The sequence below is a fragment of the Muscardinus avellanarius genome, assembly GCF_963383645.1.
Source record: "Muscardinus avellanarius genome assembly, chromosome: 19".
Classification (NCBI taxonomy): Eukaryota; Metazoa; Chordata; class Mammalia; order Rodentia; family Gliridae; genus Muscardinus; species Muscardinus avellanarius.
In genome coordinates, this window is record NC_137805.1 from 38,137,407 (window position 1) to 38,161,061 (window position 23,655).

At 57.5% G+C, this 23,655-nt stretch overlaps 1 protein-coding gene across 1 annotated transcript in view; it reads right to left on the reverse strand.

Moving 5' to 3' along the window:
- PLCG1 (phospholipase C gamma 1) overlaps positions 1–23,655 on the reverse strand; it is a gene marked incomplete at both ends in the record, with an annotated part of 31,962 nt that overhangs the window by 936 nt on the left and 7,371 nt on the right. Inside the window, 26 exons of the mRNA XM_080716345.1 lie at positions 589–737; positions 810–1,034; positions 1,186–1,282; positions 2,651–2,808; positions 3,218–3,287; positions 3,498–3,594; positions 3,811–3,914; positions 4,658–4,735; positions 5,529–5,709; positions 5,792–5,911; positions 5,983–6,183; positions 7,014–7,201; positions 7,285–7,386; positions 7,466–7,588; positions 7,723–7,891; positions 8,598–8,718; positions 8,789–8,874; positions 8,963–9,081; positions 9,263–9,364; positions 9,474–9,546; positions 9,749–9,783; positions 10,006–10,089; positions 10,178–10,262; positions 11,778–11,825; positions 11,985–12,078; positions 12,183–12,335. Of these exons, the coding sequence (XP_080572471.1) occupies positions 589–737; positions 810–1,034; positions 1,186–1,282; positions 2,651–2,808; positions 3,218–3,287; positions 3,498–3,594; positions 3,811–3,914; positions 4,658–4,735; positions 5,529–5,709; positions 5,792–5,911; positions 5,983–6,183; positions 7,014–7,201; positions 7,285–7,386; positions 7,466–7,588; positions 7,723–7,891; positions 8,598–8,718; positions 8,789–8,874; positions 8,963–9,081; positions 9,263–9,364; positions 9,474–9,546; positions 9,749–9,783; positions 10,006–10,089; positions 10,178–10,262; positions 11,778–11,825; positions 11,985–12,078; positions 12,183–12,335 (3,062 nt within the window). The remainder of the gene's footprint in view (positions 1–588; positions 738–809; positions 1,035–1,185; positions 1,283–2,650; positions 2,809–3,217; positions 3,288–3,497; positions 3,595–3,810; positions 3,915–4,657; positions 4,736–5,528; positions 5,710–5,791; positions 5,912–5,982; positions 6,184–7,013; positions 7,202–7,284; positions 7,387–7,465; positions 7,589–7,722; positions 7,892–8,597; positions 8,719–8,788; positions 8,875–8,962; positions 9,082–9,262; positions 9,365–9,473; positions 9,547–9,748; positions 9,784–10,005; positions 10,090–10,177; positions 10,263–11,777; positions 11,826–11,984; positions 12,079–12,182; positions 12,336–23,655) is intronic.

Below are 23,655 nucleotides of genomic sequence, written 5' to 3' on the forward strand. Positions count from 1 at the left end.
GGAACCTGCCCACTAAATCAGGGCAGCTGCTGCCAGTCAAAACTTATTTTGAGCTCGAGTCAAAATCATTATGTAAGTTTTGCAATTCAATTAATGTTAAATCCCTGTCTGTTTCAACATGGAAACCTTTAAAATTACTTCTTCTTAGGAAAATGAAACCTCAGACCGGCCAGTCCCTGAGGTGTGCGCTCTGCTTCTCACGCACCCCGCTTCACACAGCCTTCACCGAGGGCAGGTGTGCCGGGCCCTGGCTCCTGCCTGCCCCCGGCAGCTCGCCAGCCCTCCTGACAGGCGGTGGCTCCCACAGCTTGGCCTCACAGGGCAGTACGACTCCTGGGTGCCTGGAGGTGGCTGTGGTCGGCCTAGCTGCCCCTGCCATGCCTGTGGAGCCCAAAGCCGCAGGGGCCGGCAAGGCTGGCTCTCCACCTCAAAGGACTGGCTGGTCAGCCTCAAGCTCAACAAGAAGCCCACCAGAGCCCCTCCACCCATGCCAGCCGGCCCCAGCTTTGACCCCGAGAGGACCTCCACTCACTGGCAGAGCTCGGGACAGTCTCAGCCAAGAGCAGCCCCTCCCACACAGACGCCCACCTCGATGCTGATGGCGCGTGGCTCCAACCCACGCAGGCTGCTCTTGTCGAAGGGGTCAAAGGCCTCATCCCGCATGGTGCTTGGCTGCAGCACATAGCCACAGTGGCCACCCGCCATGAAGAGGGCCTGGTTCATCTGCATAGGCTTGTCTGCAAGAGCCAGTTACAGGCGTTACGGCCCACTGCCCAGGTACACCCCCTGCCCGCAGGGGGCCTCCTCACCTGGGGTCTGGAAGTTGAGGGCCACGAGCTGGCTGCCACAGATCCACATGGGCAGGGGGTCATAGTTGGAGGAGTCCAGCCGCTGGCCCTTGGGGTAGATGCGGGAGAGCTGCAGCCGATTGTACTGGAGGAACTTCTTGCCTTTGGCCTTGTTCACGTACTTCTCAGCCTTGGTTTCCGGGAAGGACGACATGTCCCGGTAGCAGGCTCGTTCTGTGCCAATCTCTGGGCCCAACAGGGAGAGCACTTACTGAGCCTGTCCCCTCGGCAGTGGTGGCCGTGAGGGACACTGAACATTCCTCTGGCACCAGCTTTGGAGCGCCTGCGCCCTGGGCCCCAGGTGTACCCCGCGCCGCCCCACCTGACCCAGCCTTACTCTCTTCATCGAAGGGCACAGGCCGGCAGTACACGACCAGCTCTGACAGCTCCAGGGCGATCTTCTTCCTCCGCTCCATCATCTTCCCCTCTGTGAGCTGCCATACACAGGACCCTGTCACCCAGGCAGAGCCCCTGCCGGCCTTGGTCGTGCCCACACTGCAGGCCTTGGCCCCCTGCCCCTCTCAGACCCCACCAGACAGTAAACAAGGGTCTTCTCTTTCCTAGAAGATATGTCTGTCTTCCAATCCTCATTTAGGACAGTCCTCACCACCACCCATGTCCTCAGTGACCCTGCGGGGCCTGGGACTGGCCCTGCTCCCCAGTGCTGCTCCCCAGTCATTCCTGATCCAGCCTCGTTCTGGGGCAAATGCCTCCTCCCAATTCCCTTGAGCCCGATTCAGTCTCCATCTGTACTGAGGGCAAGCCGCCCTCCTCGTCTCCCAGCTGCAGACACCCACAAATGCCCCATCCCTTCCTGGGAGCTCTGCTGTCCCCACTTTCTTTTGGTAGCTCCTCTGTTTAGATTTTCTTCCCTTCGCAGCTGACACCCAGGGTCTGGCCCTTCAGCTGGTCTCAGCCCCTTGTCCTCAGGGCACACACCTGACAAAACCCTCTCTCACATGATACCTGCTCGCCAAGAGCCACAGACCTGCCCAGCAAACACATAGTGTCCCAGCTTCCAGGCAAGAGTTCCCTCAACCTGAGAAGAGGCCTCACTCCCCTAGGAGTCCTTTCATTCGGGTTTTTTTTGGGGGGGGGTGGGGGATAACTAGGGATTGAACTCAGAGGCTACCTCTAAACTACACCCCAACCTTTTTTTTTTTTTTTTAGTTTTGAAACTAGGTCTCACTAGGTTGCTGAGTCTCATAAGTTGCTGGTGCTGGCCACAAACCTGTTGTCCTCCTGTCTTTCCCTCGCAAGTACTGGGATCACAGGCGTGAGCCACCCCCAGCCCCATCCACTCCTTGGTAACCAGCCATTCCTGACACTGCTGCCCACTGCCATCGACCCAGCCACGCCACATCCATGCCACCACAGTATCACCAAAACTATCTACTGCTGCTAAATGCAGGGTTTTACAGCACCTGGCTGCAGCCCAGTGTCAGCATCAGAACCCACCGCTCCTCAGTGGCCTCCAGCCTCCCCACCTGCCCTTGGGCTCACAGCCTCACAAAGCTGCCTCAGGAGGCCACCCCTCCTGAGTCTCTAAGCACCCATGCCTGCTTCCAGCCCGAGACTTCTCTCAGCTCCTGCTGATCACTAGGCAGCCTCCTGGGACGCCAAGGCGCCTCACACTCCGCACCTAAGCACGCCACATGCTGCCTTGCGTCTGTTTCTTCTGGGTCCCCGCCTGGGCAGGGGCTGTGGCATAGCCACCCGCTGAGGGGGATGGCGCTGGGAGCTAGAGCCTTGTCTACCAGACCGAGCCCCAAAGCAGCGACCAGGCTCCAGCCCAGGCTCACCCTGGCGTCCGCAGTCTGGGCCACTTCACGGATCTTTTTTACCCAGTCCTGCATCTCCTCCTGTGAGTCAGCGGCAACATCCAGGGACCACTGGGCCACCGACGCCATGCTGATGGAGAATACGAAGAGCCGGCTGTTCTTGCCCTCGGGACGGATGGCTGGGAGGGCGGGAGAGAAGAGCCAGAAGAGACTTCTCTTCCCCACTCACATGTGCGGTCTCCCACTGTCTCCTCACCACACCCGTGTGGGAAAGCTACGCAGGCCCACCGTGCAGGGACAACACTGCAACCCAGACACAGCCACTGCCAGGAGAGCCAGTGTTCTGCCCCAGCCCATCTGCCGGCCGCTCCCTCGCCACGCACCCCGTGAGGACCGGCTGTCAGCGGCCAGCAGCACCCACGGTGCCTGGCCCGGGGTGCCCATACAGGGGTCAAAGCTGGGGGAAACTTGGAGTGAGGGCAGCCATTGGGGGTTTGTCGAGCCATCAGCTTCCTCCCTAGGAGCAGGAGGAGCATAAAGGAGAGCCTGACCCTACAAAGAGTGCGCGAGAACAGGAGGGAGGCTCACCAATCTGACAGGCCGGCACATCCAAGACCCCCCGCAGCAAGTCCCCCAGGGGGCTGTTCTCATCCAAGTGCTGTAGGAAGCAAAGCCCGCAGGCTGGTCAGCACGGCGCCCGCGAGACTGCATGCAGGCGACAGCCCACCCATGGATGCAGCGGCGAGCACGGCCACGCAGGGCGTGCGACTGCCTGCACGCGGCGTGTCTGAGCACACACAGGCAGGCCGGCACGGGTGCAGCGCCTAGGGACGGAGCAGCCCCGTGCCAGGCGGGGCCCTCGACTCACCTCCCTCTCTGGCTCCAGGGCTGCTGGGTTCACCATCTCTTCCACGTAGTTTGATGGGAACCACAGTTGCTTCTTCCCACCATAGTCCCCTCGCCACCTGTGGGAATGAGAGGGTGCTGACCCCAGCAATCACCCCAACCTCCCACAAGGAGAGTATCCTTCTTGGGGGCTCCCACACCCAAGCCAGGCCAAGGCGGGCACTGCTGGCCCACACACAGGACAGGCACTCCAGAGTGCTCGTATGGCCCTCTCAGCACTGGCTCTGCTGGGGACGACTCCAGGCCACACCCAGCTCCTTCAAGGACATGCTCACCAGCCTCCTTCCTGCTTCTCCACGTTCTGGATGATGGCGCTCTTGGTGAAGGTCAGTTCATCATCTCTCTGGGCCTTGTAGTCAAAGAGAGCTTTGACCGCACACTGCAGAAGTGAGGCGCCAGGTTAACGCACACAGGCTGCAGTGCCCTTCCTCACCCAGGGCCTCACACGTACACGTGAGCTTGCACGTCCCAGCTTGGGCTCGGGCCAGGGGGCACAGATGCAGCCAACAACCAGCCGTGGTGCAGTCTCACCTATGCTGCAGGAGACTGTGGGGCAGACAGGATGGAGAAGGAGGGCCTCTGCCAGGGAAGCTCCTGGCTCTCTAGGCAGGGCCTCGTGAGCTCCGCCAGGAGCCACAGGGACTGGAGGGCCAGGAAGGAGGCCTGCACACCTCCCCAGGACCCGCAGCCTATGGGCATGGCGGGGACCCCATCGTGCCTCATCTCTGAAAGCTCCCTGGCTGTTAAGAACACGGCACAGTCTTCTATACTTCAGAGCAAAGGACAAAAAAAGAAGACCCTGCCTTCCACTTGTCTGAGAGGGAGGGAGAAAGGGACAGGCCACTGTGCTTCCACCCTACCCAGCTGGGGCACATGAAATGAGGGTTCCCTTAGGGAACAGTCTGGAGGGTCAGTGCTGACCAAGGGGCAGGGGCTAGGTCGGTAGTGAGTCAGCCCCAGGAGACCTGCGGTCATCAACCACACCTCTCACAACCTTGGGCCTCAGAAAACCACAACCACTACTCCACAGACCACAGAGGGGCCCCGAACACGAAAATGCAACCCCAAGCAGCAGGGAGCCCTCCCCGTGAGCTTCCCGTGCTGAGGGAAGGCTGTCCGTACCTTGAACGTGGGCATAGGATTTGCCTCCACATAGAAGCCAGGGTTGCGGCCTTCATACAGGGCCCCATAGTCAGGCTCCTGCCAACAGGACAGACACACTGAGATGTGAATGTCCCGAGGCTGCCAGTTCCAGTGTGCCTCTCCCCCCAAGAGGGCTTCCGCCTGGCCCTCCTCACCACGTCCGCCCCTTCACTGACACCCAATCCCCAAGTCCAGGGGTTGGGGGACCAGGGGCCTAGCCTCACCCTCTCCTTTCTGTACGTCCCACCTTGAGATTCCCACACAGCTCTAATCTCCACCCTGGCTCACGAGACACCTGCAGCTGGTCTCACAGACACCAGAGTCCACGCTTCTGTCCACAGTTGGGCTCCTGCCTCTCCTTGCCACACAAGCTCCCTGGGCAGCAGGCTTCTCCCCGCGACCACGTCCACTGCCAAGTCTTTCAACTGATCTCACCCGAGGTGCCTTCCTTCTACCCAAGGCCACAGCCCTGGGGACTCCTGAACCATCAGCCCTGCCTCCTCCCTCACCAAGCCCCACCATCACCCCAGACCCAAGGGCACCCACACAGCCACAGGTGTGGCCCATTCTCCCAGCATGGGACAGTCCAGGCCAAGCCTGCAGGCAAGTTTCTGGCGTTCTGCACCTGTGTAGGCTCCAGAACCTGGCCCCCTGCACCTGGGCTCACTGTATCCTGCTCACACACAGCAAGACGTCATTCTCTCCACGACACCTTCCTGGTGCCCACACTAGGTCCCTCCCAGGAGCTCCTACAACACCCTCGGACTTGCTGTCCGGTACATTGCATTATCCAGGGACCACTGGATGCTGTCTCTCCCGACTCCCCGGCCGCGGCCCCTGAGCCTCTCACAGCGGTGCCGATCTTCTCCAGCGCCTCCTCGTTGATGGGATAGCGCAGCTTCATCTTGCGGTACAGCGGGTGCTTCTCATAGTAGCTGATGAGATCGACGAGGCTGTCAAACTCTGAGTTCCCCAGCATCACAGTTTGGCCCTCCTGCTGGACGCGGCAATGCTTGATCTTGCCCTCGGCCCTTCACAAGGACAAGACAGTCACACAGGGTCAGGGCAGCAGCACAGACCCAGGTGCCCCCCAGCACCTCAGCTGCACCTCACCGGAAAGAGATGGCATATGAATTGGGCTCGCTCCGCTTCCGCACCAGGAAGGCCCCGTCACGGGGTACGCGCATTAGCATGTGCTCAGCCTGTGCCCTAGTCAGGCTCGCATGGTACCACCTGAGTGAGGACAGACAGCTCAGGCCCTGCTGCGCCACCCTGGCCCGCCCCAGCCCAGGCCCCGCACGCACTCTCTGCTCTCGTGGGCGTTGGTCTGTGGGACGGGCTCCGAAAGGCGCATCTCAAACTCGTTGCAGCGCAGGGGCACCTGCTGATAGTGCGTGATGAGGTCATAGAGGGAGTCAAAGACGAGGTTGTCGGTCAGGAAGAACTTGGGGGTCCCAGCATCCTGCCGGGAGTGGATCCGGCAGTGCTGGACTTTCCCATTGCGCCTGACAGAGAAGACGGAGAGAAGCATGAGGCACAGACCAGGGCTCCACCCTGACGGAGGCAGCAGGGCTCATGAGGGAGGCCAGCCCCTAGGGGCTAGGTGAGGAGGAGGCCTTCATACAGTTCAAAAGGTACAGGTGCACGTGAGCAGGTGCAGAGAAAAAGCCCAGATGGCTGGGCACAGTGTAAGCCCACTACTTGGGAGGTTGAGGCTGGAGGATTGCAAGTTCAAAGCCAACACAAGCAACCTAGTGAGGCCCTATCTTGTCGGGGCCCACTCGGCAGGACCGAGGTGGCACCCAGGCTTGTTGCCAGCGTGGACTCAAGATGGCGCCTGGGCTTGCAGCCAAGTCACGAGGCTCATGAGGCTGGCGGTGCCCTGAGCCTGCGCAGTGAGCCCTATCAGGCGCCTTACGGATGATTAGTGACGCAGCGCCTCGTGCTACCACCTGCCCGCCCAGGAGAAGGTTAAAAAGCGCGCATGCCCTAGCGGGGAAAAGGAGGAGGAGCTAAGAGGGTTGGTGGAGTGATGGGGGAGAAGATGGAGAAGATCTACGGGAACTGTACAAGAACCTGGGGTAATAAAACTGCTTGAGGAAGATCGTGTAAGAGTCGTCACTGCGCACGACACTATCTCACATAAACCCCTAAGAAAGGGATGTAGCCCTTAGTTTGTGGTCGAGGACTCCTGGGTTCATTCCCAGGACTATAAGCAGCAGCAACAACAAAACACCTGGAACTAAAGTCCCAAAATGTTTACTGTGGTCATCGCTGGCGGTGCTACGTCTGTGTGTGTACTGACAGCACGCGCATCACGCTAGGAGTGGGTTACCAGAAAGACAGTGTGTAGTCGCCCACGAAGGTCTCGCTCTCTCGCACCAGGAAGGAGCCATCCGGGGCCCCGGTCTCAATGCAGTACTCGGTGAGCAGGCGCTCGGCGATGTGCCGCCCGTCCCGCCCTGCCCCGAGCTTCCCGTGGAACCACTTCTCGTTGGAGTGCAGCTCTGTGCTGCCACTGGCCTGGGAGGGGAGGACAAAGCCGCTGGGTGAGGAGCCCCGCCCGCCCGCCCGGCCGCCCGCCCCGCCCCCGGCCAGCTCCTCACTTCCTTGGGCTCCTCCTCATCCTCGTTGCCTTGGTCACTGCTGGTTTCCTCAGAGTAGTAGATCTTGCTGCTGGTCAGAACGAAGTAGTGGGGATACCACTCCTGGAGGAGACCACAGGAGGCCTGTGAGCCAGAGTCCCTCACTCACCTCCTCGCCCCTCTCAGCCCAGCGGGGCCTCACGTGGTTCACGGGGTCCTCCAGGTAGAGGATGCCGTTCTTGATGGAGTTGCTGATGTCGTTCTCAGAGTACATCACGGAGGTGGGCACCTCCTCGTAGGCGCTGCCTTCAGCCAGCTTCTTGTGCTGTGGACCAGGCCAGGTCACAGCCACGCCTGCTCGCCTCAGCCCACCTCCCCAGCTAGGACTGGACGGAGTGGGAGCCCTGGCCTGGGAGAAGTATGGAAGCACGGGGCTCCTCCCACTAGCCCCCGCCATACCTTGATAAGGATCTTCCTCTTGAGCTGGTTGGGTGAGGGGAGTCCGTCAGCAGCAATGTCCACAGGCTTGGTGAGGAGTGTGTCCCCAAGCACCTTCTTGAAGTACTGAGCCATGTTCCTCTGCTGAGCGATGCTGCAGTGGTCCTCGATGGACAGGATGACAGGGTACCTATGGGGCAGGGGGGTGCAGTGACACAGACCCTGCAACTCTGAGGAGTCAAGGCTAAGCCCAAACATCCCTCACACACAGTCCTGGTGCTGGGGCACCCTGTTCACAGGAGATCTCCCAGAGAGAAAGTGGCTGCAGCCACGGCCACCTGCAGGGTCCAGGAGCTCCCGGGGTGCAGCTAGGAGCAGTGGGAACCGAGGGTGGTGAGTGCTACAGAAGGGAGCCCAGAGCGGGTGCCGTGATGAGGCTGCTCCACAGAAGGAAAGCCACTCCACACCTAAGAGGCCAGGAGATCAGAAGCAGCCTCCACACGCAGCTATCAGAGGCTTGGGGGATCCCTTCAGTGAGGTGAGAGATCTGGCGCCCGCAGGTTAGGTGGTAAATAGGAACTAAAGAACAGGTTGCGGGGAACACGTGCAGCGTGAAGAAAAGAAGCTGGAGGACACTGGCCTGACAAATCCAAGGTCAAGAAAATATTCTCTGAGGATGAGATGAGCATGAATGTGTTCCACAAGCTTAAGAGAACCCATAATGAGGGAGGCTGAGGATGCAGGAATAGAGTGAGGAGCCCAGGAAACAAAAGCTCGAGCAAGAACCAGGAGAGGAGAGGGGAAGAGGAAGAACAAAGGCGGCAGGTGAGGGGGTGGGCAGGCTCGTGGCCAGAACTGAGTCAGCAGCACACTTGCTGGGCCTCCCCCTCACTCACTCTGAGGCCACGAAGGCATGCTCCTTGATGGTGTGCAGGACGTCGGAGAACTTGATCTTAGTGGTGAGGGTGTGTCCGTGGTAGATGACTGGCATCCCATCTGGGCCATCCCAGCAGTCCACTGTGGAGCACAGCACGTGTCAGGCGGAAGGCCTCCCCACTCGCCCCCTCGGCCCCCGGTCCCCACGCACACTCGATGCAGCGGCAGCCCATCCGCAGGCAGCGAGCGTAGGCTTCCAGGGAGGACTCGCTGGAGAACTGGTCACCAGTCAGGTACCTACAGGTCAAGGAAAGAGAAGCAGGTGTGGCTGCTGGGCACCCCTCCCTGGGGTGGGCGCGGGGGCGGGGAGCTGTGGGGAGCTCACGTGTTGTGTGAAGAGGAGATCCAGTAGTGGGACAGAGGGTTGTTCATGGTGTCTGGGCACACTGCATCCAGCTGCGAGTCCCACACGCTGTTCTCTTTGGAGAACAGAAAGGTGACAAACTGCCCAGGAACAAAGGTGACAGAGATGGGAAAGTGAGCCCCGGCCGCCACCGGGGGTGGGAGGCAGGACTGGGCAGGCAGAGAGAGATGGAATAGACAACGCCCCCAGGAGTTGAGCCTGGGGCCCACTCGGGCCTAGCCACCCACCATCTTTGACAGAGGAGTGAAAGGTGGGGCCTACCTCATCCAGGAAGAAGTATGGCTCCTCGATCTCTCGCAAGGGGTCCCGGAGGAAGCTGAGCATGAACTCTTGAACTTGGAGCCGGTCGACAGCCCACAACTCCTGGTGGGCACAGAGGAGGGGAGTGGGAAAGGCCTCCAGTCAGCGATGCCCAACCCCAATCTGCCACCCCTCAGCCTGACACCCTGGCCGAACCCCAGCCCAGCCATACCCCCTGGTACTCAAGGAGGAACTGCTGGAACTCAGGAAGAGACACTCGGCAGAGATCTGGCCGTTCCCCAGTCCTGCAAGAGAGAAAGTGTGTGCCTGGCAGCTAGCTGGCTAACAGTCAACAGTCAACAGGAGACATCTTGCAAATTGGGGCCCAACTCCCAGCCAGCACAGCTCCAAACAGTCCAACATAGCTTACCCCCTCCCACTGCTTCCCACCTGGATCAGGAATCACCGGGGTGGGGGGGAACCCCACCTCCCCGCATCAAACCAAACCTCAGGGTGCTGGCTTCCAAGAAGGGGAGGTCCATCTGCAGGGAACAGAACCTGGTCAGGGCAAGAGCTCTGGGAGATCGCACAGGCAAGGGGCTCTCAGGAGGAGAGGCTGGGGCAGTAGACAGGGGCAGCCCTCAGGAGGAAAACCAGAGCAGCAGCATCCCAAAGCCCCCAGGCAGGGCAGGGGGGCTGAGGCAGCAGGGCTGGGGGTGGGGAGGAGGCTGGGCAGGGCAGGGAAGGGCGGGTGGCTCATGCACCGTCTTCTGGGCGCTGTACATGAGGCTGCGGTACAGCTGAGCAAACTGCCCATAGGTGATGTCCCCACTGCGCTGCTCCAGGTCCTACATGGAGAGGAGGACAGCAGTCAGGCCCAGCCACGTGGCTCCCGGCCTGCCTGGCATGCCAGTGCACAGCCTAAGAGAGCCTTACCGATAGCCGCTCTCGGAGGAAGCGCATGTTGGGGACCCGGTAGTTGACTTGCGACAGCATGTTCTTCAGGTCCTTGGCGGATATGCTGAGAAAACAGAGAAATGCCCATGGTCTCACCAAACTTCCTACGGTTCCTGACCTGCCAGCTGAGCCCATCTGGACCGGACAGATAGACATCTCTACTCTGAGAACCCAAAATCCTGAGGGTAAGAGTGGATCAGAACCCTTGCTTGACCAAGAGAACTTCCTGCCTTTCTCCAGGCCTCAGTTTTCTCACCTGAATTAAGAAAGCCCATGATTCTGGCAAGTACCCAGGTTCAGTAAAACAGGGCGGGCATGGGAGGAAGGACAGCCAACCTCCAGGCCCTTATGACAGCTCTGCCCCAGGCCAGCACCCCCGCCTCCCAGGTGGCCGCCTGCCACGGAGGACAGCTCCATCAGCACTGCAGTGCAAGGGGCCAGGGGTCAGGACGGGCTCAGACACCTACAACTGCTAGTGACTGGGGACAGGCAGGATGCTGGAGCCAGGAAAGAAAACCCAGAGAGCAAGCGTCCCTGGCTTCCTTCCAGGGTTGTCCTGTCCAGGAAATAGGGCCAAGAGGTGGGCCTGGCAGCAAGAGCTAACAGGGCCAAGAGGTGGGCCTGGAGAAGGCAGGCTTTCCCTTCCTGAAGGTGGTGTTGGGAGGGAGGGGGCATGCCTCCTACCCCTCTGGCCCAGAGCGGGCAGAAAGCACCGAGACACCCTGGGGGCTTAGCTCCCCACCAAGGTCAACGGAGGTCACCGCCCCCACTTTAGATAAAGAAAAGGACACCTCTGGTCACCCCTTTCTCTCTGTAGATTTTACGATAAGCGTGTGAGTGAGCTATTCTTTCAGTCATCTCCACAACCTCTCAGCTGTTGCCCACTTTCTCTGCTCCATCCTGCCTTTCCCCCTTGAGCCTCTTGCCCCCACTCTCTCCCAATGCCCTGATGAGCAGTGCTCAGGGCCAGCCCTGGACCTCTTCCCTTTCCTTGCTATACCTGCCCTAGTGATCTCACCAGTCCCCGAGAATTTCTCTTACCACCTATACACGCCCCTAAATTAGTATCTGCAGGAGGTGGGCCTGAACCCAATCTACCCACCTGCTGCCTCCTCGCCCCCACCTGGACATGTAGCTCACACTGTAAACTGACTCCCACACTAAACCCCCAAACTCCTCACAGTGAGCAGAGGGCCTGCTGTGGGGCGCAGCATCCACACCATCCCACCTGGTCTAGTGCCATCTCTCCTTGGCCCACCTGGCTGCCATGCCAGCCTGAGAGCCATGCGCTTCAAGACCCCCTCTCATGCACTACAGTTACCTAACCCTCAGGGTGGCTTGCACATCCCCTCTCTAGCCAGTGGCACAGCACAGGACATATGGTTGCTGGCTTGTCCACCAGCTTGCACCAGGACCACCAGAGGCCTTTCTGCAAAGACACTTGTGCCACCGCCACACACACACTTGAGGCATGTTGACTCCAGGGGCCCAGGCTCTGCAGGCTGCTGCTCAGAGGCAGAGCTACTGTGGTGGCTGCCTGTACCCACCTATTGGGCATAAGCCACAGTCCAGCACCTACCGATCCTCGCGATTCCGGTCCACTGAGTAGAACTGCTTCCGGAGCCACCTGGAGAGAGGAACCTGAGGTGAGGGCCATTTCTCTAGTTAGGGCAAGCACTGGAGAAGAGGGGAGCAGGTGGTATCTGGGCATGGAGGCCTGAAGTCCCAGCCCCTGCTTCCCTGATCTCCCAGGCCCTAGCTCCACGTACATCAGTGGCGCTCTTACCTCTCAATCTGCAGGGGTGTGGCCGCCTGCAAGGTGTCCTCCATCAGCCAAGTTAAGCCCTTGATCCACATGTTCACTTCATCCTCAGACGTAGCTGTAGTGAGAGTAACCACTTGGCACACGGCACGAACCCCGCACCAGGCAGCAGCTGGCAGCACTCCCTTCGCCCGTCCACCTCCTCCAAGCCCTGACTCCCACCTTGCAGGCTCAGGGTCTTCAGGCGGAACTCCATCCCATAAAGGATGACAAAGCAGTGAGACTGATCTGGCCGGAAAGCAGGGTCCTCTTGGTAGCGATCAAAGTCCCTGGAGGTCTTCCCTGGGCGGATCTCCTTGATTTCACGGATATCAACTAGGAAGGTAGTGATGCAGCCCAAGTCAGTCCAGGGCTGCCCAGGTCAGCATCCATTCCCCTACGCCCGCTCAGGGAGGGCCCACAGAGAAAGATACTTCATACCCTCTGGGCAGAGCCAAAACCACTCGCAGTCATCCTAGGTGATAACAGAGAACTGGGTTGACCTAATGACAGACCTTTGCTAAGAGCTGAGGGGCAAGGAGCTCTGGGGACCCAAAGCTGTTCCATGCAGACACAAACACACCCAACAACCAATCATACGGTCTCCAGTGTAGGGCTAGACAAGTCCAAATGGGTGTCAGGACCCGAGGGCCGGGGTGGGCTCAGGCCCATAGAACCTGGCATGCCTGAAATGTCCCATGCCACACAGATATCCCCATGGAAGTCTCGGCACCCCAAGGCAGCCTTCCTGGGCCCAGTCTGTCTGCTAGCCTGGGGCAACTTCCCTGTCCTAGCAAAGGTCTTTCTACGGCTCCCCGCCCCTCACACTGTCACAGGTGGGGAAGTACACAGGCCAGGATGGCAAATGACCTGCCCGCGCCACTAACTTCAGTGAGGACCAGAGCACCCTAAGTGGAGTGATGCATTTCACTTTTCAGTCTGTCTTACCATCTATAAAGCAAAGGGCTTGACTGAGCTTCTCCAGCAGGTAGGGTGGTGGAGAAAAACATGCACATGGGCTGAGGTGAGACTGCCTGGACCAGAATCCTGGCTCACCTTGCATAAGCTGTGTAACGAGCACCAAGAGGATGTTGGTAAGACCGAAGACTACTGTAGCTACAGGCACCAACACCATGTGTGGCACGGAGGAAGCTCTGTCCCCCAACCCAGAGTGCTCAGACGCGGAAGCTCTAATGGAGGTCTGCAGAGGCCTGACAGTCTCCAGCACAGGGAGGGCTGCCCCATCTATCCTGTGGGCTGACGGGGACCCAGACCCGCCAGCCCAGGATGGCAGATTAGGGAGGATCAGATCAAGCAGAAGCTTAACTCAGCCAACATAGATACTTGTGGGCTCCCTTGGCTTGGGAGCCTCCTGGAAAGCTCTGACCCTAGACTGGAGGCTTGGAGCTCTGCTTGAATAGCCCTGACCCCAAGACCACTCCCATCCCAAAGCGCACACCAATCTAGCTGGAACGACAAAGGCACAACCGCCCTGGCTTACTCTCTTCCTGTCCCTCCAGCCACGTGGACCCCACCATATTACCTGGAGTCGCGGCAACACTTGTGGCCCACACCCCACCTCCCCTGCCACAGCAGTACTGCCCCTGGCCCCTCCATCCCTCAGAAAAGCCCTCTGGCTGGTCCTCTAGCTGAAAGCTCTGGCCTTCCTGCTGGGGCCCTTCCCTTGGTTGCCACATTGCTCTGACCCCTTGCAAGCTTCATTTACACCTCGACCCCAGCACAGGCTCCCCTGCCAGCCTAGTGAGAGCCTGCTTCCTCTCTGGCCTTTGAGGCTCCTTGTAATGGGGGCCCAGAGATTACCCCTAAGCTTTTTACAGTCCCATCTTCTCTGCTCCAACCTTAGTCAGACCTATAGCAAGAACAGCCAGTGCTTCCTGTCACCATTTTGCTCTGGTCCCTGGCCTGACTCACTCTCTCCCGCCAAAGACCCGAGGGTCCTCTGCCCTACAGTAATCATCCTCTTCATGCCTCAAGCTGCAGGTGAACGGCTCTCCTCAGCTTCCCCAGGCCAGGCAGAGCCCCTCCAGCATTTGCCAAATGGCCAGATACACAAATGGAAAAAAGGCAGGCAAAGGTGGGGGAGGTGCATTACACCCAGGTAGAAACAGGGAGGGAGAGAATGGGGTCATAAAGACCCGCAGAGCTTCCAAGGATGGAAGGAGGAGCTTCCTTCAGGGTGATGCCCAGATGAGAAGATGCAGATCAACCACAAACTCTACCCTTTGAAACAAACCAGCATGCTCTTCCGGTGCAAAGCTGCTATCATCCCCCTCCTACACCTTCTGATGGAGGTATGTGTGCAGGACACACACACACACATACATCCATCACCCCTGCCCCTCTGTCTCTGTCTCAAAGCAGGGTCTGCATGGTTCACAGCAGGGGCCTTTCCTCTCTGCAGCCCACATGATGTGACAACCATGTGATGGTCAATAGTAAGGCCAGTCCAAGGCCTGCTTCCAGACCACACGTGGCCACCCCATACCCTTGCTCACATGTGTATGCACACACATACACACACCAGAGAGCCAGCAGGTGCCAGGTGAGCTCCAACCCTGTGTTCTGGGCGCATATCCAGAGATCAGTCTGAATTTAAAATATGTGCTGCTTGATAGATGCTCAAGGCTGGGCCCCCACTAGTCCCTCTTGGCCCCTTGTCCTTCTTCCCCTATGGAGACCCCAGCCTGGCCCTGATGCCCTCCAAGTCCACCAAGCCACCAGCAGGCTGAAAAGACCTGGCAGCTGTGTGAGCTCTGCCCCGGGTTTTGTTTTGTTGGTGGTTCTGGGGATTGAACCCGGGGGGTGCTCTCCCACTGAGCTATATATCTGCAGCCCTTTTTATTTATTTTGAGACAGGGCCTGCTAATTTGCCCAGTCTGACCTGGAACCTGCAATCCTCTGCCCTCAGCATCCCATGTATAGGTATGCACCACTGTACCCAGCTCTGCCAGGTTCTTGAAGGTACATACTGTGTCATCTCCACCCCATTCTCCTCTTTCCTGAAAGCCAGGGCTGGCCCTCCAGGAGCCATTATGGGCAAGAGACTCCCCACTCAGGCATGGCCTCTGCCCTAGTTGCAGGGCAGGAGGGAATAACTGAACCAACCCAACATGGCCTAGGCCAGCCCTACCATGGATTGGGAAGGGCAGGAAGGGAGACATTCCCAGAACCTGGAAGCTTGGGGGAGAGGGGTCTGCTCAGAGGACAGGAGAGCTACACCCTATACCTAGAGACTCACCACCCAGCCCCCCCTCCCACAGAGACAAGGGAGAAAAATGCTCAGAGGAGCAGTGAGGAGAAGGGGAGCCAGGGCTGCGGAGAGGCTCTTGCTACACAGGAGACAGGAGAGAGGAAGAGATGTTCTCTGATGACCAGGCAGGACCCCCCAACCAGGGAGCGGCCCGCTGTGCAGCGCAATGACAAAGGCCCACAGCCTGCCAGGCACTTCCCCAAGCGCTTCCTACAAGGACGGGCTCCCCACACCCACAGCAAAGGCTACACAGGCCTCTGGAGTGGGCCGTACACGCCATTCCACAGACTGAGGTGGGCAGTGAGGGTCCCAGTGCTGTGTGCTTTTATTCCCACAAGCCCTGGTGAGGTAACAGACCCCACACACCCTTTCTCTCTTCCTTCCTCACCTTCCTTCCTTCCTTCTTTCCTTCCTTTCTTTTATACTGGAGATGAACTCAGAAGCACTCTACCTCTGAGCTACACCCTCAGCCCTGTTTTATTTTTTATTTTGAAACATGTTCTCGCTAGGTTGCTGAGGGTCCTGCTAAGCTGCTAAGGCTAGCCCTGAACCTGCAATCCTCCTGCTTCAGCCTCCCAAGTACTGGGATTACAAGTGCCTACCATAACCAGCATGACAACTGGGCCTTTCTTGAAGGGTTCTGAGATAATGAGGGACCAACGCCCCTGTGCCAAGGACTGTCAACAAGCCAGCTCTGAGGGCTGAGAAGCTTCTCCCAGGCCAGGCCGCTGAGCACCCGAAGGTATCCTGGGGGCTCTTCTCTGCGCCCAGCCCCTGGTGGAGACCGGCCTTCTCCCCTTCCTCCAGGAAGTCTTCCCTGACCACCTGCTTCCTGAAGCTGTCAGGACTGGCAAGGAGAACTACACAGCCCTTAGTTTCAGCTGCGGCACAGATGGTCCCTCACCCTTTGAGCCTGTTTCCCAGTGGAGAAACTGGGAGTTCCTCCTGCCTGCATGCCTGTGACCAGTGCTGCTGACCTGGGGCCCTGGAAAGGTTGGAGCAGGAGACACACGCAAACCTGTGAGGAAAGAACCCAACCAGCTACTCCCCCAGCTCAAAACAGGGTCTCGCAGGACGGGAACACTGTGTGGGGCGTGGGCTCATGAGGCCTCACACTCAGATCAGCATACACAAACATGCTCTGTGTCAGACGCTTCCTGAGCCTGCAACACCCCACCTGCATGCTACCTAGTCTGAAGCATGTGCAACTCCCTCATCCTACACATGGTAGGATACAGAACAAGGGACCAACAGGTCTAAAATCCTGAGAACCAAGTTTGTTATTCTCTGGCTCACTGGGAGCCTTTCATAGCCCACTTCCTCGTCTGAGCCACAGAACTCATCCCAAGTGCTTTAAGAGATATGAAGTCTGACAGCCCTTCTCTAAGAGAATAGGCCCCACGCTGGGGATGGTACCTGACCCACTGGCTGGGCAGAGGGCGCTGTCTACGGGACAAGCTGAGCAGCAGGCGGCCAGCCTGGGAAATGGGAGAGGACAGTGCCCACTCATCTGTGTGCCTGCCCCCTCTGAGGGTAGGCTAGATCCTGTCTTTTGTTTTGGGCACAGAATCAAGCCCAGAGGCATTCTATGTCTAAGCTACATCCCCCAGCCCTTTTTTTAAAATTTTGAAACTGGGGCTCGCTAAGTTGCTGACGGTCTCACTATGTTATTGAGGCTGTCCTCACACCTGTGATCCTGTCTCCCAAGTTAGGATTACAATACGCATGCACCATCACGCCTAGCAAACTTTCTCTTTAAGACCAGTCTGAAACACAGGTACTTAGTATGGCCACTTTTTTTCTTGTGGTGCTGGAAATTGAACCCAGGGTCTTTTACATGCTAGGCAAGTGCTCTATTACTGGTCTGTGTCACCATCCCTTGCTTCCTGCCTTGATCTCTCACTCCCTAGCTCCTCCCAGACATTAGACTAAGCTACTGGCCTGACTCCAGCTCTCCTGCCCCATGCAGTGGGACAAGCACACACCTGGCCACTGCTGGGATGTGCAGAGGGGCAGTATTCTTATAACCCAGAGTTCCAGGACAACAGGAGCCCTACAGAAGAGAAAATACACAGCAAGGGTGGAGTGCTAGCCTTTTTCAGGCCCTGGGAACCAGCCGATCCTTCCCCAGGGGGAAAAGCATGGCAGACCCTGGGAGGGAAGAGGGAGCCTAGCCACTAAACCCAAGACCTTATATTAGGCTCAAGCTTCTACTCCTAGTGTTCGCTGCCCTTGACAAAGCCCCTTTCCAAACAGCCCCACAGAGATTCTGCACGTCTAGGGTCACAGAGCACAGAGCAAATGGAGGTGATTCTGGGAACACTTTCCCTCCTATTCCTGTGCAGCAGCTGCTGTCACACCAGGTCAGCAGTGCGGGCATGTGACAGAGGTCCAGCATCCTCCGCCCAGGACACACGGGGAGCCCTAGCCAAACCATGGAAGCCAGGTACACCCACAGGGGCTCCCCAAACACCTGACAAGAGTAGCCAGGCCTGACTCAGCATCCGGCCCTTTTCCACCTGGGTAAACAGGAAGAGGCCATGCAGACAGCTGGCTAGAGGTCTGCGGAATCCCCTACATATGGGATCCTGCACTACCACAACTAATTGCTCCAGGTCCTCACCAACACACAAGTTACCTAGAGCTCAGACTCTAAAGGAATCTCCCCTTGAGAGCCATGAGGAAATGGAGGGTCCAAAGGGTATGATGACTTGGACTCTGCAGTATCCCCACAGCAACTGCCAGCCCTGACACTGGGTACACAGAGGAAAAGCCAGCCAGCCACGGCCAGCCTTCACGCCACCCGCAGGCAGCCCTCTGCTCTAGCTTATTCTCACCCATCTCTGCGGGGCAACAGCATGCTGAGACCCCAGAGAAAGAGAGGAAGTGGCCCCACCCAGAGAACGAGAAGCTGGAAGAGAGTAAGCAGTCACCAGTAGTTTATTCCTTCCTTCCATCATGCCATCAGACATTTACTGGGCATCTCTCTATTCCATGTCAGGCCCTCGGCTGGGTCCCAGGGAAACAGATCAATAAGGCATCTGAGTTCCTGCCCCTGAGAAAGCCCCTGCCCGACAGAGGAAACAGATGGGGGAGCAGATAGCTATGAGGTCATGCACAGAGTGCAGAGCAGGGAGACGTCCGAGCCGCTGAGCGTGCAGCCTCGGAGCGCTGACCTGCACGTCTGGCAGAGAGGGTGGAAGCCGAGGCATCGACACAGGAAAGCCTTGTGTGTGCTGCTGGGGAGGCAGCCAGGGGTCCTGTGTGTTCCGACCTCTGCCACTCCGCGATGTGTTCTTTCTATATGGCCTGCGTCTGGTGGCCTCCCGCCTACAGGAAAGAGGCTGGGGACCTCCTGGAGCCAGGTCCCAGGACTATCCAGATGCCCTCCATCCCAGACTACTCGGGTCACATGGAAAACTGCAGTACTGGGCCTAAGTCACTTTTGTTTATTCTTTTTGGTAATGGGAACTAAATACAGGGGCATTCTGCCTCTGAGCTATACCCCCAGCCCTTTTATATTTTTTGTTTTGAAACAGAGTCTCCCTAGGTTGCGGAGAGTCTCACTACACTGTAAGGCTGTCCTCGAACCTGTGATCCTCCTGTCCCAGCTTCCCAAGTACTGGGATTACAGGTGTGAACACTGCGCCTGTTCCTAAGTCGCTTCCCATCATCCTCTTTCCTGACCACAACATTCCTCCTACTTGAAGCTCTGCCCCTGATTCTTTCCACACAGCCTCACCCAGCCCCCCTGCTTCCTCGTGAGCTGCAGGCCTATTTGCGCTGACGCTGGTCTCCACCAAGGTGCAGGCTGAGGTGCTCTCCTCTCCCAGTGCTCTGCCCCCCAGTCCACGCCAGTCACCTTCACAGTTCCGACTCCCAAGTACGCACAACTGAGGAACACCTCTAGCCTCTAGCTTCAGACCCTGCCACCCCCACCTGTCCATTTCAGGAATACCCTAAAGGAGACCCTCAAACTGAGCACTGTCTTCTCTCACCAAAACCCATGCCATGCTCTGCCATACCCCTTGGGTCAGCTAACAACATCCCTGTTCAACTGCAGAAACTTCAGAGCTGTCCTTTACCGGTGCCTTCCCCTCTCATCAGCCCCCACCCAGCCCACTGCTTTCACTAGGCACCCATGCTCACTGCGCACTGTGTGAGGAGAGCCACGGGAGGTGTGGACCAATGCTTGAGGGAGCTGCCAAGCAGAGATCAACGTGGCTGCCTCTGCTGGGTGGGAAGCGGGCAGCAGCAGAGTGGCATGGGACATCCGTCATTCACTTCTTCAGTAAGTACTTTTTGAAGACACTGAGTAAAACTCTAAATACTACTGTTTTGTTTCATCCTTATAAATGGTATGAGGCTTGGTGAGGCCCTTTGCAACTCAGTGAAACCTTGTTTCAAAATAAAAGATAAAAGCCAGGCCCAGTGGCACACTCTTGTAATCCCAGCATTTGGGAGGCTGAGACAGGAGAATCCGGGTTTGCAGAGAGCCTCAGCTACTACTACATAGGCCCTTTGCAACTCAGTGAGACCCTGTTTCAAAATAAAGACTAAAAAATAGGGCTGGGGGTGTAGCTCAGAGGTAGAATGCTTCTGGGTTCCATCCCCAGTACTGCATAAAGGAAGGAAGGAAGGAAGGAAAGAAGGAAGGAAGGAAGGAAGGAAGGATGGAAGGAAGGAAAAAAAATAGGGCTGAGGATATAGCTTGGAGGTAGAATGCCCCTGGGTTTCATCCCCAGTCAATCTCAATATCTCATTCATTCTCATTCACTCACTCACTCACTCACTCACTCACTCACTCACTCACTCACTCACAACAGTATTAGGGATCCCAATTCCCAGGTGAGGAGACTGGGCAGAGGTCAATGCACTGACCCCAGGTTTCCAGAGCCAGGACTGTGCACGCCCTGCCTCGGCTCTGCACTGCCGCAGGGTCCTGTGGGAAGTGGCAAGCAGGGCCAACAGACTCCAGGGTGTGCCACGCACAGCTACTTCACGGCACTCACCACAGCCGCGACTGTGTGTATACAAAGCTGTCTTTTCCACTTGAGTGTAAACTCCTTGTGGGTACAGACCATGTCTACTGTCGTCATTGACCCATCCATGCCCAGCAGGAGCTTGCCAAGTATTCGTGGAAAAAGAAAAATACAATAGGAGGCACTTCTGCCCAAGGTGCTCCTGCTCACTAGATAAGCAAGGCTCTGCCACAATGCCAGGACACCTGCAAGCCTCTTCTGCGGACTCCCAGGAGCAGAGGAAAGGCAACCGGCCAGGAGAATCTGGGATCCTCCTCCCACAAGGAAGCTACAGAGGCCTAGGACTTGAGTGGGGAGACAGACAGGAGGGGAGGGTAGAGGCCTTGCCCTAATGGGCCCGAGCTTGCTCTCTCACCACCCAGCCATGGCTCCCCACCGGTCCTACAGTACTGCCACCTCCTAGGGGTGGAGGTCAGGCCAGTCTCATATCCCCAACAAAGAGTAAACCTTGACCAAGGGGTTGGAGACAGTCTCGGTATTCGATGACGGAGGATGCTATCAAGCAGGAGGCTTGCTGGCTCAGAAGCCCCGCCTCTGCAGACGCCAGGAGGCTCTCCCATCTTGCGCTGAGGCACAGCTCCTCCACAGCATCTGGCCCACTCCCTTTGGGCCCACCAGCCCAAGGCACTTTCCTGTCTCCCTTTTGTTTCCTGGTGAAGGCCCCAGTGAGTGATCTAGTATCTGGCTTCACCCCAAGATGACGGAAATCACTCACCCACTACTCCCCAGGAAGCACAGCTCGAATGCTTTGAAATCACTCCTCCCCTCACACACTGAGAGACAACTCTGTGATCTCCCCCTACTATTTTATTTATTTGCAGTACTGGGGATTGAACCCAGGGGCATTCAATACTCCCAGCCCTATCTTATTTAGTTTTTAATTTTGAGAGTCTCATTAAAGTTGTTGAGGACCTACATTGCTGAAGCTGGCCTCAAAACTGTGGTCCACCTGTCTTAGCCTCCAAAGTACTGCCATGTGCCACTGCATACCCCCACTCCAAATTTAATTCCCTCATTCTCCCCTCTTAGGCCACTTCTCACCCTCCTCCAGCACACACCCTGGCATGGAGGTCATGCTCCCAGTAGGCCAGGGCTCAGGGAGGCCCAGGATGGCCTCGGGGTGCAGTCTAGCAGAAGGCACTTGGCTGGTTCTCACTGGGGGGAATGCGCCTGTCTCTGTTGGCCTCAAGAGGCCCTTTGCAAAATTCACAAAGTAACAGACACTCCTTTTCTCTCCTACTTGGTATATATGCTAAGAGCATCCAAGGAAGGCCACAATCCAGTGAGGACTGACAGACTGACACAGGCACATAATCCTCAGTTACTACTGTGGGGGAAGGAAAAGACCAGGGTGGGAAGCAGACAGCTGCCTGAACATGTGGAACATCAGGCAGCCTGGGGAGCTTCAGTGGACGCCCACCACCTCCACCGTGATGCCAGCCTGCAGCTGAGGGAGTGCATGTACTCCTCTGCTGCCCCCCTGCCCTCCACAGGTGAGAAATGTGCAGCCTGCAGTCACCCAGGGCCCTCCCACCCTCTTTCCTAGGGTTAGTCACCCTGTGAACTCAGGCCCACACTCTGGACCTGAGGCTCATCAGTCACTCAATCCCATGGGGCTAGAAGTCTCCCATCACCCACCCACGCCTACACAGTCAGAACCCAGTGTGGCTGACACCCTACTCCAAGGCGTGTAAGCCCTCAGCAGTCACTTCACATGGCCTGTATCCACAAGTGTCCAAGAAAACAGGAAGCCAACCCCAAAGGGAATTCAGCCCCCACCTGGGCTGACGAAGAATCTGACGGTACACTGGTCAAACTTGCTTTGGGCCAACTCCTCACCAGCCTGGCCAGATATCCACTGCCAGGGCCTGGAGGTTCAATCAGGCCACCCACTCTTGGTGGCATCCATACCTTGCTAGCAGTTTAGGAGCCTCTGTACAGATTTTCTAACCAACACCGTGGGTCCTGCCAACCCATGGAGCAGGAGAGAAGGCCAATTCCACCTGGAGACTCCCGCTCAGCCTATAGCATCTTTGTCTTCTACCAGCTGTGGGCTTTTCTGGCTTTCTGCATGTTCCAGACTGTAAGCTTCCCAGGACTGAGGACGGGTCACCTCCTTGTCTGGCTTCCTAACTCCTCTGTGCCAACCCTGGGCTCAGTAAAGGAGATGCCAGTCTTCTGCAAGAGAAAGCCTCACCCCATTTACTCTACATCCTGAGTCTTGCTGAAGCCAGGGCCAACGGCCAACACTGGGAAGGGCCAGGGCCGGAAGGAAGCAGCAGAGCCTATACACAAAGTCTACATGGGGCTATAAAAAGGAGCTCTTCCCTGCTTCCCCCAGGATGGGCCTGGTTCTTAGGAGGTGAGGTGGGGAGAGAGCCAGTACTTGTGCCTGGGCACACAGCCACCGCAGCCTCTCAAAAGCTAGCCCAGCACCACGTCTTGCAAGGAGGGGCACAGGAGCATTAAGAGATTCTCCCCACCCCATTTCTTGGGACCAAGGTCTCCCAAAGCAACAACTCCACTGTCCCTACTGCTGCTTCTCCCAAACGCTATCTTCTGGGGACTCCTCCCTCAGACTGCTTTCTTTGCTCTCTGAGGGCTGAGCACTCTAGAGGCCTCTAGCACACTGAGCAGAGGAGCTCTGAGGAGCAGCCTTGAGGACAGGCTGTGAGAGGCTCTAATTCTGGGGCAATGGCAGGACACTGTGGTCACAACAGACCAGGCTCAGGAGACAGCTTGAGTACAGGCATATGTGTAGGGACTAAGGCAGGGAAATTACAATCCGGTAAGGCCTGAACACAAAGATAACTATTTCAAGATGCCAGCCAAGGCAGTCTCTTGGCTTGCATGGCAGCAGTCTGCTCTACCACAGCAGCAGGGCCACACTTACTGCACCTACGCCCAGGTCACACAAGCGACTCCTTCCAGCTGCCACTATCCCCCAAGTCCCTCTCCACTCTGGTCAGCCAGTGCTCAAGCTCTGCTCCACCTAGCTGACCCAGAGCCACAGAGGCCACTCTCTGGGGGCAGGGTGTGGCTTTGAGTGGACACGAGCATGCAGCATAAAGGACAAATGAACCTAAGGGCAGGGCCTTGTCATCACAGCATGCTCTACCTACCCTGACTGACACAGCAGCCTCTTGCTGGTTTCCTTCCAGCACTCACCCTGTAATTATCTTGTCTGGCTGTTAGTGAACTTTCTTAGCCGTATCTACCCTAACTTTATGTTCACTGGTCTCCACAGTACTTGGCACAGTTAGCAAAGCAGAGATACACAAGTGGTGTCTCCCCTGTTCAGTAAGCCACTGGGGCCCACCCAAGAAAATGAGATTGTTTTATA